A 15,568-nucleotide genomic window follows, 5' to 3' on the forward strand; every position below is an offset into this window, starting at 1 on the left:
ACAAAATGGAACAACAATCCAACACTTTATTCATTTTGAAAAAAAGTCCTATGTAACGTCAGTCAGAGACAACCAGTAACACAATGAAAACTAAGCTAACATAGCAAGCACTGCATACTGAAAGGTTTTTAATCAAACCTCAGGTTAATCAGAGTGACTATTACGTAAGCGTTACAATTTTGATTTATAACCTCATGCTCTATAGCTGAAGAACACTTTGGGGAGCTATTATTAATAAAATACTGAAACTAAAGTATATCAAGAGTACTAGATAGCATTATACCATTCTTTTATATTCAGCTCAAACTTAAGCTTAACCACATTCAGGTTTGTTTTTCAAATGCGAACTCATTTTAGCTCTTTTGCACTTTATTTCCTGAGAGATAACCACCTTTGGTATTAATTCTGTGGAACAAACAGCAGGTGACCTACTTGCAGGAAATCCTAGACAACATTTGCATTACCTAAACATCAGTGTCCCAGAATAGAATGCTTTGTACACACAGCCAGTAAGGAAACAAGTAGGGGTGGAATTTCTTATTGTAGTCATAACGATTTATTTCATGTAACAATAGAAACAAACAGAAATGAAATCATAGGTTTCAGTTCTTCTGAAAACAGATGTTATTGTTTTTAAGAACGTTAAGTGGAATCAAAACAGTTTTGCAGATCCTCTTTGGAAATACGGTGAATTTTCAAAAGTTAACATACTTTGTAGAACATTATTTTCCTCATAGTACTCAACTCTATACTAATGTAGACCTATAAGCACTTCTATTCATAATAATTAAAATATAAGACTGTCTGGTAGCAGCTACTGTCCTATTCATTAATGCCAATCCCAAACTGCTGCATAAATATTATACATTCTAAAAAAATAGATGTTCATAGTCTTATCTACAGAATATAATTCTCCAATTAAGAACCTTGAAGTTGCTACTCAGCAGTGAGAATACTGCCATTCTTAGGATGGGTCTGTATTTCAAAGCTAACAAATGTGAAACTTAGCAGAGCTGATTTGTTCTAACAATATCACATTTAGACTTCAAAGAATTTTAAACGAAGCCCAACAAAAGGAAAATGGAAGGTTCCAGTAACCAGGGTAAAGAAAGGAAGTAAAAGGAAGTAGGCAGAAATAAGTTTGTACTTCAGATACCTTCTACCATGAAATATGTCAGACAACATAAACAAAAGCAGAACTTAAAAATCCCACACAACTACATGCATATGAAAATGTGCTTACTTTATCTACGCAGTCATCAAAAAAAGCAAGGCTTGCATCCTTATCACTGACAAAAGAACACTCTTCAATGAAACGAATAAACATTTGAGTTTTGGTCATCAACGTATAAAACTTCTGATGTGAGCGATCTCTGCTTTTGAGGAAGCCTGCAGAACAAAATCTGAAGATGTAAGAATGCCTAAAACAAAGCAGCCTTCACCACAGATCGGTATATATTCTACCAAGGTGCAACAACCTTCTTGTAATCTCTGCCACTACCACACAGTTTGTTCCACACCATCATTCTACCATCATTCAAAATACTAACATTGAAAGTGTTCTTATTCTTTAAGTAATTTAAGTAATATACATAAAACAGGCCTATGATTCTTTACCTTGTAGTTCAAAGAGAGAACTTGCATCTGTGGCTGTTTCAGAGGGTGCCTCTGTTATCGGCCTCAGATAAGACCTATAACCCTTTAGTATTGAGGCCATGAAACAAAGAAATGCTTCTTGGATCTCCAAATCTAACAGGTGTAATTTCTTCCCAGAATTAAAATCATAGTCATTCATTGCTAGCTCCATTAATGCATCTTCTCTTGGTCTTTGTTGCGCTGTGAACAACAGAAACATTACAACATTTTGTACCAATTTTTTGCAGTGTTGACAAAAAGAAAAATCTTTGTTTTACTAGATTCCCTTTCTACTATTAAGGCTATCATAGTCAATATGCAGCAATGGATTCAGCTTGACCTCACACAAACTAAGGATCTCTGGATAATACTAAAAGGAAGATAAATTTCCCTTCTCAGTACATTAGTTACTACAGCAACAGAGGAACCCAGTATAGACAGAGCTTAAAAAAGCCTCAAATCTGCTTATACAAACGTAAAAAATTAGGCAAGAGATACTTAAATAAACATATTTTAAGGACAAAACCATATGGGGCAGGCACATTGTTTTACATAGCCTTTCATCTCAAAGCATTCCTGAAATGCAGGCTGCATGTGTTAGATACTTCTACAAACAAAATTGCCACTCAGGTGAGAACTGCAGCCATCAAAACCACAACACAATGCTATAACATGGACATAAACAGAAAGCAGGCATTTCTGTAGTATATCCAGCAAAATCTCCATTCTTTAAGAGATACTTGTCACCATTTTTAAAGCTACCAGAACTCTAGCTAAGGCTTCAATTCTACACACAGGCAATCCCATAGTGTTTAAGTAACTCAATCTGTAGCTAGAAATAGAGTGCATTGATCTTTAATTCTCTAGATTACAGAGAACTTAGTTTTATATGTTCTTTTTCTAAAAAGAACTAAATAGTAAGGTATGTCAAAGCTTTGAAGCAACAGAAAATTGGCATAATCTATCAGTAATGCACTTTTATTGGTTCAGCACAGAAAAGTACATTTCTGTTCCAACACAGTCTATGCAGGACACAATGAAAGACCAGTGACCGCAACAGACACTTGATTTTGCAATTGCCATGCATTATTGTTCTGAAGGCTCTCCTAGCATCTCTGGAAAGAACTTGTAAGACGACAGATACGGCAGAGTGCTGACGGAACGCATTCTCACTGCACAAAGCCTTCTAGCCGTGATGCTCTGGCACATCTTATTTCTATCCTAAAATTTCAGGTACTTTCTCTCCTAAGTCAATCATACTCAGACACCCTCACAACTACACTTGCAGCTACAAAAAAATCATAGAAAATGTTTTCAGTTGTTTTCTTAAAGACTGGGAAACACAGTAAAGACAGTAAAATTATTTACAGGAATGAAGCCAAACAGCATCAAGAAGTACTATGAAAATTACCTTAACTGTCAAAATGACCCTCTTTGCTCTACTATTCCCTCCTAACAATTTTGCTTTTTTTTTTTTTTTCTCCTTTCTCTTTAACAAAGAGTGACACCAATGCAAAGACACATCTATTGAGCACCAGCATTTCAAGAGCTCCTATGTGTGTTCCAATCTCTGGACTGAAAGCTCTATCTGTATAAAAATATTATTCTATGATTACATTTAGTACAATGGTACGACTTAAGAACACATTTAACCAGCTCTTTATCTGTTGACATGACCCATTTTGTCCAATATCCATCTTATTCTGTACTTTCCCACCTGCCAGTTGCTGATACAAGTTATTTAAAGTGTTCATCAGATTTTTGCAAGGTTTCTTCGGCAAGATCTTCCATGCAATAGCTTTCTTATCTCCAGTTCTGGAAAAATAGGAGGATGTGTGAGTACACACTGCAAACATGCATGTCTATAGGGCTATACCCAGAGGATTTTTCTACCTCATCAGAGCATGTGAGAGCACACACAATTTGCTCAATTAAAATAGTACTGAGGAGGGCTGAAAATGAACCAATAAAGTCAAACATGGCTTACAATGACAAGAATCCAACCAACGTCCCATATTTCAGCATCATCATTACAGAGCCACACTTTTCAGCACTGAAATCAATCCACTCAGAGCTCATTGCACATGGATTTATAGAATTAAGCACCTGCATTCACACAAGCAGCCACTACATGCTATGTTCTAAGCTGTAGCTACTTAACTGTGTCATTATCACTATGGATAACATAACATTTCTTTGTCTACAGAGGGCACCAGAAGCCTCCAGACCCTCTCTTAGTCAAGGCTGCATAAACTATAAGCAAGTTTGACTTTTTCCTGTAAAACAAGTTAATTCTGTTGTACACCATGAAAACAAGGAAAAACAGTTAAAAGTAAAATAAAATAAAAAATTTGTAATAAGAAATTAGTTTTTCCATTAATGAATACGCAAGTAAATGGAAAAACAACACAAAAATGTTCCTTTTAACCAAAAACTAATAAAACAAAAAAATGAAGTTACTGTAGTCCAGTTTGAATTTGTTCCCAAAAAATACAGAGCGTAACTGTGCTCTACACTGTTCTGAAAGAGAAATATAATTCATTTGTTTTCATTTGTTAATGATGGAATGATTTTCAAGTCTTAAGACTCTCTCATTCATGTAATTTTACATTTCTAATTCTCAGTACAAAGTTCTCATGTTTCATGCTCGTATGGAGCATAGTTTTGTTATTATTTTCAAGTAGGTGCCAATCCAAGGTGTTAGAATTGAACACTAAGAAAGCTGCTCAGGAAAAACAAAGATGATTATTGTCCTTAGGGAACCAATAAAACAAAGCTCAATATGGTTAATTTAGGAGATGGAATAACGTGTTCAGTAACATTTTAATATAACCAAGTAGGAGGCAATAACACTGTATGAGGATTTTACCTCCACATTGAACACAGAATAGCCATCATTTCTAGCACTCTCACTCTAGAAAGATGATTAGAAAGTTCACAGGTTTAAAGCAAACAAAGAACCACATGAGTTTTGGAAAAAAAAAAAAAAAAGAAAGCCAGTTTTGCCTTTCAAAAGGAGTACAAGAAAGTCAATGTGAAAGTGATTAATAAATACTTACTGAGAAATGGTATTGGTATCTAGGTCAACACAGCTAACATCTGGTGGAGGGTCATAGAGATCAAAGTATCTGGAATCAATTCCCACAATGAATGGGCATGGTGCACTTAATACATCTGCCAGTGCCAGCGGACAGAGAGGAATATATGGGCAAGGCCAGTGGAAAGGAAATATCATCTTTGAAAAGATCAGAGAGAAAAATGTAGGTTACACATGTATAATAGTCTGTGGAAGTATAAAACAACTTGACTAATTCCCACTTCAACACTAATTCCTACACTTTTGATGTAGAAGGTAATAGAGCATTACGACTGTAATTATAGAAGCATTTTATTAAATAGAGAATGCTCATCTTTCTGAAGTTTCAGTTTAATTAGTAGAAACAAACTCTTCAGTGCAACAACAGATTGGATACAGCTGAGGCAGTAAAACAATGTTAACTGAGAAAGGAAAATAATGTGCTTTTAACACTTTTCTACAAGACAGGATACAGCACTGTGTGGGGAAAGTCAGGAAAGTTCTGAGCTTTGTGATGACCAGACACGTTCACCCACAATATTTACACATAAACACTACAACAGTTATCTTTCAGCTACTGCCTTCAAGAAATACAATTAGAAAAATTTGTGTTGCTAAAGATCTCAAATGTGATTCTAATTTTTATGTAATCTCTCAGAAATCTAACAGCTTTACTGTAAGTTTAGGTTTTATCTTACAAATATTCTTCTTCCCACTTATGAGTACCTAATTAAAACCATGTTACTTACAGAGACTAATGCCTCTGTCACACTGGTAAGGACAGAAGGCCGCAACGAATGGATGAGAATTTTATGTTCTGTCACAGCAAACACAAGCAAGGTCACTGCATTCTCAGGTCCTAAATTCTGAAGTAGTGTAGAAAATTTGCCCCCGCTGTTAGAGAACATAAACACACATGTTGAGTTACAAGGCACCAAGAAAAAAAACCAAAAGATAATAAAACAGAAGACATTAGAATGTGATCTGATAAACTTAAGTCTGCAAATCTTTACTTGAAAAACAACCTCAAAGGAGACTCCTTAGTACATTTCATTGTGCAGTGCAGAATATTGACACTGTACAATGTTTTAACCATGAGGTCCTGCAACTTTTCAGTCAGTTTGGACTTTTCAGGATGTGTGCATGATGATTGTTCATGACATGGAAGTTAAGAGAGTTGCAGAACTCCTCTAATTACGCTACAATGCACAGGCTGTACCATCTCAGGAGCTCAAGTTCCAATTCCTAGCAAGCAGATTTAACAATCTATTTTCTGCATCAATGATCACTAAAATTATCTCAAAATAAAACAAAAAAAAGCACAGATATTGTTGATTAAGTATGTCTCCTTGTCAGGGCACAGATCTAACCCCCAAAAAACCTTCAGATATACTAATTACAAAAGGCACCAGTCAAGAACACTTAATTTGCACAGCTGCAACTGAAAGCACAAACTTTTCAACACTTGAGTCAAAACATGTCTCAATTAAACAGAATATGCTGCTACTTGCCTCAGTGGAAGGGGTGATGATACAGGTTGGCTAAGAATTAGGTTGTCATATGGAGACAGCTGGAAAAAGATTATAAAATACATTCTTTTTATTCAGAACATTAGAAGCTACACAACAACAGCAAAGGACACAGATAAAATGTGAACTACACCAAACTTTACAAAAGCCACTTGTGTACAGTACTACGAAACGCAGAGTGTGGCTGCGCATCAGCGCCTTTTAAGCTGGCAAAGTCCACCCTTCTCTCAGTCAGAACTGAGCACGATGCATATTCATTAAAAAAGGAATTTAAGCTAGCTAATACCGTAAAAAAGTGAACATATTAACTACTGAAAATGAAGCCTTATAAATCTTCAAGGAAGTGAGAACCCATAGTTCTTACAATGCTTTCAGAGAAGATTCTTGTATTTTCTGTCTCCTTCCCCCTAAATCCATTAAGAGGACAGATGGCAGGCTGTATCATAAAGTTTCCCTCAGAAGATATGAGAATTAAGCTGTTAGCTGGAAGAAACTGCTCAGCTTTGATACAGTTAGAAATTCATATTGGTTGAAGATTTAAGATGAAGATATTACTAATTATCATTTATTTCTTAGCAGTACATCAAGAGAAACCAGTTATATACTCAGCACGAACCGAAGGACTCAAAAGAGAACAAGAACACAGACATGCAACCAACTTATCACAACTCAACTGACATGTTTTCAGCCATAGTAAATCCAACTTAACAAGATACCAGCTAGCTTAATCCTCTCTGCACAGTACGTGGCCATGCACTGTCCGTTTCTGTGTAAAAGCACAGTGACTTGTACAGTTAAACTGTGAGATCAGACATCTTTTAGTAGCATTTCATTTCTGATGTTAGACTGCACTGCAGGTGACTGGAGAACAGAAATTAGAAACATCACAGGAATTTGCAATACAAGCTCTGAAGCTGACAGTTATCTAACACAGTCTGGAAGCCACACAAAACATGCAAAACTAACAGAAGAATATTGCATACTTCCATACTTCATATAACACAACTTTTACAGGCCAAAGCTACATTTAGCTTCAACAACAGGTCAGGATGACCACACTGCTTTCCATGCTAGATTTGTCATCATCATAACCTTGCTCAGGGAAAGAATTCAAAGAACTCATTTCTTCAGCCTGAGGTAACCTATGCAAACTGCTCCCAGTAAGGAACATCAGCCTGATGTCCTATGGCTTTTGTGCTTCCACACTAGCAGATAAGTGTGTTTCCCTCGGGCAGAAGAGGCATTTTCTACCCCATTCTTTAAAGGGACAAAAGCATTACTGGATGCACTCCAAGTTTCCAGGCTGTGAGTACAGTCACTAGAAGGAAGAGCAAAGTCAGGGTGATAAGGGGGGCATGGAGAATGGATTCTAGCAGATCAGAAGCAAATAACAATAGTGGCAGCTGGAAATCAGCAGTCAGGAATATTTCTGAATGTTTACCTTTCAAAGTAATCAGAGTTCAAGTCAGACATTCAGGCTGGTACACACACAGTTACTAAAACACACCAAGTCTCCTTTCCAGAAAGCATACAGACAGGACAGAGCAGTGCATATTCATAGAAGGATTTGCTATACTTGTATACTTGTAACAAAAAAAAAAAGTGTTTTAAATAATTAAAAAAAAATTAGAGAGAGACTGCTATTTCTCCAATGAAATAGAATCTTTACAACTTGCACTTCTCAAAAATCCAAGCATTTCCCACACCATTTTTGGGGAAAATATCTTTGATATATAACGACATTGTTTTATTCAGTGCAGCAGCCAACAATTCAGAAGTTCCTGAAAGAAGCTTAAAGGAAGTACATATTCCATCAACTACAGCTAATTTTTAAAAGCTTTCTATACTACATCTGTACTATCAGCTACTGAAGTTGTCTTAACTTGATACATGGAAGGTTTGAAAACAGCATGGTGTCACACAGTCTCACACAAGTCCCCAAGTTCATTGCAGGATATACAGCCATGCAGGTTTTGATACAGTTCCCTAAACTTCACTCTCAAAAAAAATAATCCAATGTTTCCCTCTAAGCTCATTCACAGTTCTCTGTGCATGTGCGTTCAGTGTTCCCTATCATAAATATTTTATTGAAGGTATATACACAGCTAAACAGGATGTAAACACTGGGTTTTGAACTGAACTACTACAAGGGACAGAACATCAGATACAGGTTCAGTGCAATTGTTCTCAAACCCCTTTTTCCATAACAGTAACAGATGTCAGTTCTTTAGAATATCCAAGTGCATTAAGGGGGATTTTTAACACATGAAGACATAATCCAAGATTCTATTTCTCTAAAAGACCTCAGAGTCACTGTGAGTATATTTTTCACACTGGGTTTTAATGTTAATTATACTTATTTTCACACTGTTTTCATACTGCATCAAGAAAACATTTCAAAAGCTACTAAAAAAAAAAAAAGAAAACAAACCAGATGCCAACCTTGAGTAGCTTTTCATTAACTTCTGCACATTCTCAATAAAATACAATTAAATTAAGTCCTGAAGTCACTAAATGGTACTTTGTAACATCTCACTTAAGCCCTGAACTAAGCAGGAAACAGAGCACATAACAAACCTGTAGAAATTAAGTCTATGAACTTAGGAAAAAACATCCTGAGCATTTAAAAAAGCATGTGAACATACAAATTACATTTTCTATTCACTATAATTCCATCTACAGATATTTTGCCTTAACTCAGACACAACATTAACAAGTTTCACACTTACCTGCACCAGAATTCTTGGCCTCTGAGGGGATGGAAAAGGAACTTTATGCATGAAATGAGAAATATGCCTAAAAGAAAAAAATAATCTGATTTAGTAGAAATAAGCTTAAACCATTTTACCTCAAGACAAAAATAATTACTAATAATATAAAAACAGTCCATGCTAGTTCACAAGACCAAAAGCAAAGGGCCTCCAAACTCCACAGGGCTAATGTGACCTTCAGAACTTATCTGTCCAGTAGTGACAACCCAAATGGCAGGCTGGAGTATGATTCTGACTGGAAACATGTTTAGTGGCTGAAATATCACATGGAGCCATTTTTATAATATACTGTAAAGTAGAAATATCAAAGTCTGAGTATGATAATTCCATTTTACAGTTGTGTCAGAGACAGGTTTGGAGTAGCACTAAACTCAGTGACAAGAACTGCAGTTGTTTGACAACAGCCAGCACAGCTGAGTAACTGATAGAATCATTAACTTCATTTATGTTCTTCGGTCTGTATTTGCAAGTATGGATATGTGAATTTTTTGATTTAAAAAGTGTTTAATTTTTTTCTGTGTGTTACAAAGAAGTGCTTTAAAAAGTTGCATAAGTTCTGTGTTATACATTGACTAAAGTTTAAAAAAAAAAGCTCCAAAAGCACAGGAGGATGTATGTAATACAAGCTTTCAGATTAAAGGAAACTATAAGCAATCAGGAGAAACTGAGATAGAAACGGGCAATCTACCAAACTGCATGCTACATAGTTTACTGCTATTTCTCCATGCTTACCACTATTAGGATTCACACAACCAACTTCCACATAAACTCAGGGGAACACATTGATTTATGCAGAAGATTTGTTTTAGACCTTTCTGATTCAGAACTCTGTATTTATACATAAGTTTACACCATCAGAAGTTTAAAACAAGTACAGTAGATAAAAAAAATGGAAAAATGAAATGGATAAACAAGCATGAAAAATATTTAAATCAAAGTCTCATATAAGTTGAGATTAAGTACAGAAAACCTTATGTATTACATAATGAAAAACAAATACTGTATTTGATGTCTAGTGCATTAGTCAGTTCCTTTAGCCTAAAAGTGCTTAACAATATTATATATTAATTACAGATAATTCTTCCCTCAATTGAAGGATATCCTCTGCATTTTAAAATGTGAAATCCTTCATGTGAGAAGGAAGTTAGTTTATTAATTACAAATAGTAGAAAAGCACACCAATTCAATCTGCATTACTGCCTCATCACACCACAAAGAGGCCTGTGAAAAATGCAGAACTATGCAATTCTCTGCCTTTGTGTATGTACCATTAAGAAAAAAAATACAATTTTACTTCTAATTACTACGCTTAGGAGATGAAAGATGAAAAGTTCTCAGATACACATTTGCAGGCATTTAAATCAGACATAAAAACCTAGAGTTTTTCACTATGTAAAATCTGATGCATTTCATCAATGGAGAAAAAGACTTTGTCCGCTATAATCATCACAAATAACGTTTGATGACCAAGATCAAAAGGGGATTACAGGAAAGTTTTAAGCAACAGAAGCGCGCTCATCGGCAGAAATGACTTACTGGCTTTTGAAGTTACTTACTTCTCAATAGGCAGGACGTGTGGACCAGAAATGGAGTAACGATACAGAAAGGTCAGAAACTTCTTGAAAGCATCAAAGAAAGGCCAGTGAGAGAGCAGACAAATGCACTTGTTTGTTTGGACTGTTCTGCACGAGTCTGACTTTCCCTCGACAGCAGCTGCTAATCCCAACTGAGACTTCTGTTTCTCTGTAAGATTCTCTTCAGGATACGGTTCGTAGAACTGAATAGCAGCACCATATACCTGTAAGCAACACAGTTGATGTGAAGTCAGTGCATTTCCCTAAGTCTTCAAAGCAAACATGCAAGGGAGTCGCGTTTATATGACTGCTTCAGAAGTTACATGAATGCACCATCTTTTGCAGCAGTTTATTCTGGAGTTATCTTATGACTGAAAATCCAGACTGCCTATTATTCATTTAAACTCAGTGTCACATGAGAAAGATTAATTTAAGATATGACTTAAGTGAGAGGAAATAAATAATGATCATCCACAGGAAAACTGCTCCTCCTAATTGCCTTTTAAGCTATTCTAGGACTCCTTCATAAGCAGCTCAAAGCTGCATTTCTCTGACATCCAATTTACTTTATAGGACAAGTATATACGTTCAAGGTTGTTTACATGCTTGCAATAAAGAAGCACAGTATATTTGCATGCCTGTGCAGTCCGGATTTTTACAGCTGTTGGTTCAAAGGCTAACCAGATGGAAAACCAAAGGACAGGTTTCTACAATCAGCAGTTCAGCTGGGAAACAAATGCAAGATTTACTTTTAAGTCCAAAAGAATAGGTTCACTTTTGATAAATGGATATTTTTGTAGATAACCTGAACAGACACATAACCAAATTTTTAACACAAGTTACCTTCTCTGCAGAAGCTCCAGTTAGTACAAATGTAGAAAAAATTGGGAGAGAGTATTTACTGTCAGATGGCCAACATTCAATTGTTGCACCCATAGGCAGGCAGAAAAGAGGCACAGATTCTGGTAATGGGAATGATTCATAATCCTCTTCAGGATATCTGCATATTAAACCTTTACAGACAATTGATAAAGAGACAATCATGTAAATAGTGGTGGGAAAAAACATACAGCTCATTCCATAAAAATATGCCCACAAGCATTGGACATATTTATGAATTCACGTATCTTTTTGTAACACCCAAACCACCACTGTGCACAGAGAGCAGCATCTCAAAGGGATACGTGTGCACTAAAGCTCAAGTGAGAATCATGTTTGTGTCTCACACTGAAAAGTAATGGAGGCTTTAAGAAACACAATGCCATAGCAAATCTAATTCTGTCATATAAATAAGGAGACACACAACCCAAAAATACTTCAAAGAGCTCAGTGCCACTGGTGTTCAGGGCAGATTGGAATTCCGCGTTATTCTTCAGAATGTTTTTTAAAGAGAGCGATCATGAAAATACATCAAATCTTTTTTATGGTAATTTCTAATGTAAATATATACACACTTATTCTTGAAAGGCATTTATCAGCAATAAGAGACAGAGGCAGGAGATAAAGTTTGTAGAAAACTACAAACAACACAACTGAGCTTCCAATGAAAAGCATATTTTGACGAAGAGAGTGATGAGATAATTCTAAAGCTTGTTTTTGAACACTATTTTAAGAACTCTTCAGGGAAAAGCTTGTTTTTGGATAACATCAGGACAGTGTCTACATGGAATAATTCCTAGACAAAAAAAATGTATTACATTACAAATAAGTTTGTACATCCTGAACTGAGGATAAAAAATGCTGAACAGTAGGTACATACCAGCTTTGTATGATATGGTGTTGGTTTTTGCCACGGACTTCTTGTAACACAGATACACAGCTGAGCCCCACTGTAAAACGAAAGCAGTTCTTGGGTTAGATAGTAAAATATGGAATCATAACACACCAAAGAAAAGAATGCAGCAGCAAAATAATGGGACAATTCCTTTTCCTTGTTTTAAGAGAAATCATTATCTATACATAAATGTAGAACATTAAGATACAGAAATCTGTGGCCTGTTACATTATCCTCTCCAACAACTGCCAGAAAAATGTAACTGAAAGTACTGTGCTAGCTTTGAAATAAATGGTGCATAGCAGGGCTCAGTTTGAGCTCTAAAGCAAAAGCAGTTTATAGGCTGAAACATGAAAGCTATCAACTCTTCTCCAGAACGTTCATTAACACAACTATAGTCCTGCAAGTATAATTGTCATGCTTATAAATATTTGTGCCTGCATTTTAATCAAACCAATCATCTGAAAATAGGGCTGCAGATTCAACTAGGAGACACTTAAACATTAAGTTCTGCAAACAGAGGGCTGTGTGTTTCAATAACTCCATATTTGGAACCACTAAAATGGTTTTAAACAAGCTTACAGTCAGCCGTACACAACATGGTTTATAAGAAACTTTCTTCTTAGAAAATGCTTGGGAAATGACAAGAGAATGACACAGAGTAGTGCTGCAGGTAATGGGAGAGCATAAAAACAAGAAAATACAGCTCTTAGATACAGAATTCCCATCACAACAGTAAATCAGGCTGCACACTTTCCAGTTACATATATGGCAATGCAACAGGTTTTAAGGACTAATCCCAAGTCAGTATTTGTATGTCAGCACTAATAAGAAGACTGTTTGCCCCAGGACTTCAACACAGCTTTGTTTCAAGCAGGAACAAGGCAATATAATCCTCAAATTCTTCCAAGATATACCTTATCTTTGGAGAGTGCCTAAAAATCCAGGTACTCTGGAAACCATCACAAACACTCCACACAAGTCACACTGTTGAACATCAAGTGTTCAAAACTGAAACTTTCTATCTTACCATACTGTTATTAAGATTCTTGTCAACCTTGCAGAACGTATGTGGAGGGGTTTCTCCTTTACTCGGTATGATTATACATATGTCTGTAACAGCCAGTGCGTTTTGTGTCATGCTCTCAGTTGCTCTTCGGTAAGTGACAAACACCCGTTGTGACGAGGCGTTGCCACTGATATTAGCAGGCCGGCCATAGGGAGTAGCTTGAATTATTTCACAACCTTGCTTTACTCTTTCTTTCCCATCATATAAAACCCTAATTAAAACAGAACGAACAAGAGTCAGAATGCATGTAACTATTTCCCCTCTCTCAGTGTTTCAAATCCTATATATAATAATTCTAATTGAATAGCACAAGTTTACCAGCAGCTCATCTCACCCGATCAAAAGATTTTTAGTGAAGTATATTTTAGCTCTCAGCCAACATTATAACAAACTGCATTTTAACAGAAAAAAAACTGTGATTAAGTAGATTAGTTCTTCACCAGTATAACTGCTTTTTAAAGTTCCAATGCTTATTGCACAAGCATTATTTTCAGGCCTTCAAAAAGCTTTGCTGCACAGCCCTATGAATGCCATGTAACTCTTTCTGCATTTATGAAACAGCTTAATCGCTTAGTTTCACCAAAAACGTACACATTAGAAACTATAAATTGCTTTGGAAACTTCAGAAGAATATGGGAGTCACTAAAATCCACTCAGCATGCATCGCTCCTACAGAAGCAGGTTACAGCATCCTCAATCAATGAGTATCTTTCAGTTGAGAGTTTCACCTTCTATCAAAAAAGTTGTGATATTTCAATAAATCCGCTGTATTTGCTCATTAGTCACACAGAATTGCCAAACTCGCCTGCTGTAAGAGAACCATCACTCACCCCAAATCAGTAAGAGGGGGCTTATCCCTCCCCCGGCGGTAGCAAAGGTAAATCTGCGGTCCTACGAGGCTGCCATTATTGAGATCCGCAGACAGTCCCGAGGGAGTCACATCTATGCACTTGTATCCCTGAGGAACTTCCTCTCCTAGGGATTTAATGATCACTGTTACATCTGTAATAGGTTCTTTTGGTTTTGCAATTTTATGGCAGGCATCATTGAAGTGGATTTCTTCCTCTAGTGGCTTAGAAATATCTGTTAATCCTGCGACAACGAAGTAGTCGGCAACACGAGCCCCTTTGTCTTCCATCTTCCATTACAAGATGTTGAAACTGGTGGGAAAGAAATACAAACCATTATTTTTAATGGAAATTTTAAGACATCAGAATTATTTAATTTAAAATAGAAAATTTTCAATAACAAATTAAAACACAGTAGGAAAACACAAAAGAATTAGACATCTGTCATCACGTCGTGTAACAGTTTCCATCTGCAATCACCATCTTCCAACATTTGGAACTGAGTCTCAGATACAAGCACTGAACATTAACGTCAGAATGGAGAACCCAGCAGTCTCCTTTTGTTAACTGGTACCACAGAGCACTGGAACCAACAAACAGCAAAATGCAGCGCAAAGCTTTGCCAACAGCTCACTGCTTAAAGCTCACAGCCATGCTAAAAAGTATTTTGCATGTCACCTGCACACAGGGGCAATGGACCTTCGGAGGCAAGATCTACAATTGGTTTGCTTTCTGAATACTAAACATACATGCAAAGACTGTCTTCGTTATTCTAAAGATGCAATTATAATACTTGAAAACATTTCAGACACAGGATTTTATATGAAATATTAAGGGCAGATCTTGGAATATTTTTGCATGTTAACAATCAATATCAGGTTATTTCATAAAATTTTGAAGCTCAGATCCTCAACATGCAACCCAGCCACAGGCAGCAATGCACCAAATATTTACACAAAGCATTTAAACCTCAGTCAACTTCAATGCGACACAGACCACTGTGAAACAATAATATTCCAGACCACATGAAGCTTTTCATAATGACAAGGAATACAGTCCTGCTGTTCCAGCCAAATTGTAAAGTGAAATTACATTCTTCCTTCCTGGTACATACTGATAAAAATAGTTCTTTACATATGAATTCTTCTCATATAGCTTTCTATTTTTTTTTTGGCAGCGTTTTCTATAGCGGTTGTAAATTAATTTCAGCACAGGACAAAGTAATATTTCTATGGTGAAAAAATGCCTTGCAGAAAACATAGCATATGATGTATTGGGAGATTTGTTACCTC

General features: G+C 36.2%; 1 protein-coding gene across 7 annotated transcripts in view; it reads right to left on the bottom strand.

The window, feature by feature from the left end:
* Positions 1-15,568, bottom strand: part of DENND4A (DENN domain containing 4A) — a 54,330-nt gene that overhangs the window by 19,048 nt on the left and 19,714 nt on the right. For all 7 annotated transcript variants that reach the window (XM_042875708.1, XM_042875709.1, XM_042875710.1 and 4 more), the window contains 12 exons: positions 14,259-14,588; positions 13,390-13,639; positions 12,345-12,414; positions 11,429-11,598; positions 10,568-10,809; positions 8,970-9,036; positions 6,223-6,281; positions 5,461-5,605; positions 4,695-4,870; positions 3,353-3,450; positions 1,618-1,836; positions 1,244-1,389 (listed from right to left, as the gene is read on the bottom strand). In XM_042875708.1, coding sequence (XP_042731642.1) covers positions 1,244-1,389; positions 1,618-1,836; positions 3,353-3,450; positions 4,695-4,870; positions 5,461-5,605; positions 6,223-6,281; positions 8,970-9,036; positions 10,568-10,809; positions 11,429-11,598; positions 12,345-12,414; positions 13,390-13,639; positions 14,259-14,566 — 1,950 coding nt within the window. In that variant the 5' untranslated portion in view covers positions 14,567-14,588. The remainder of the gene's footprint in view (positions 1-1,243; positions 1,390-1,617; positions 1,837-3,352; positions 3,451-4,694; positions 4,871-5,460; positions 5,606-6,222; positions 6,282-8,969; positions 9,037-10,567; positions 10,810-11,428; positions 11,599-12,344; positions 12,415-13,389; positions 13,640-14,258; positions 14,589-15,568) is intronic.

The sequence above is a fragment of the Lagopus leucura genome, unplaced genomic scaffold (assembly GCF_019238085.1).
Source record: "Lagopus leucura isolate 7727_CA_CO unplaced genomic scaffold, USGS_WTPT01 Super-Scaffold_100015, whole genome shotgun sequence".
Classification (NCBI taxonomy): domain Eukaryota; kingdom Metazoa; phylum Chordata; class Aves; order Galliformes; family Phasianidae; genus Lagopus; species Lagopus leucura.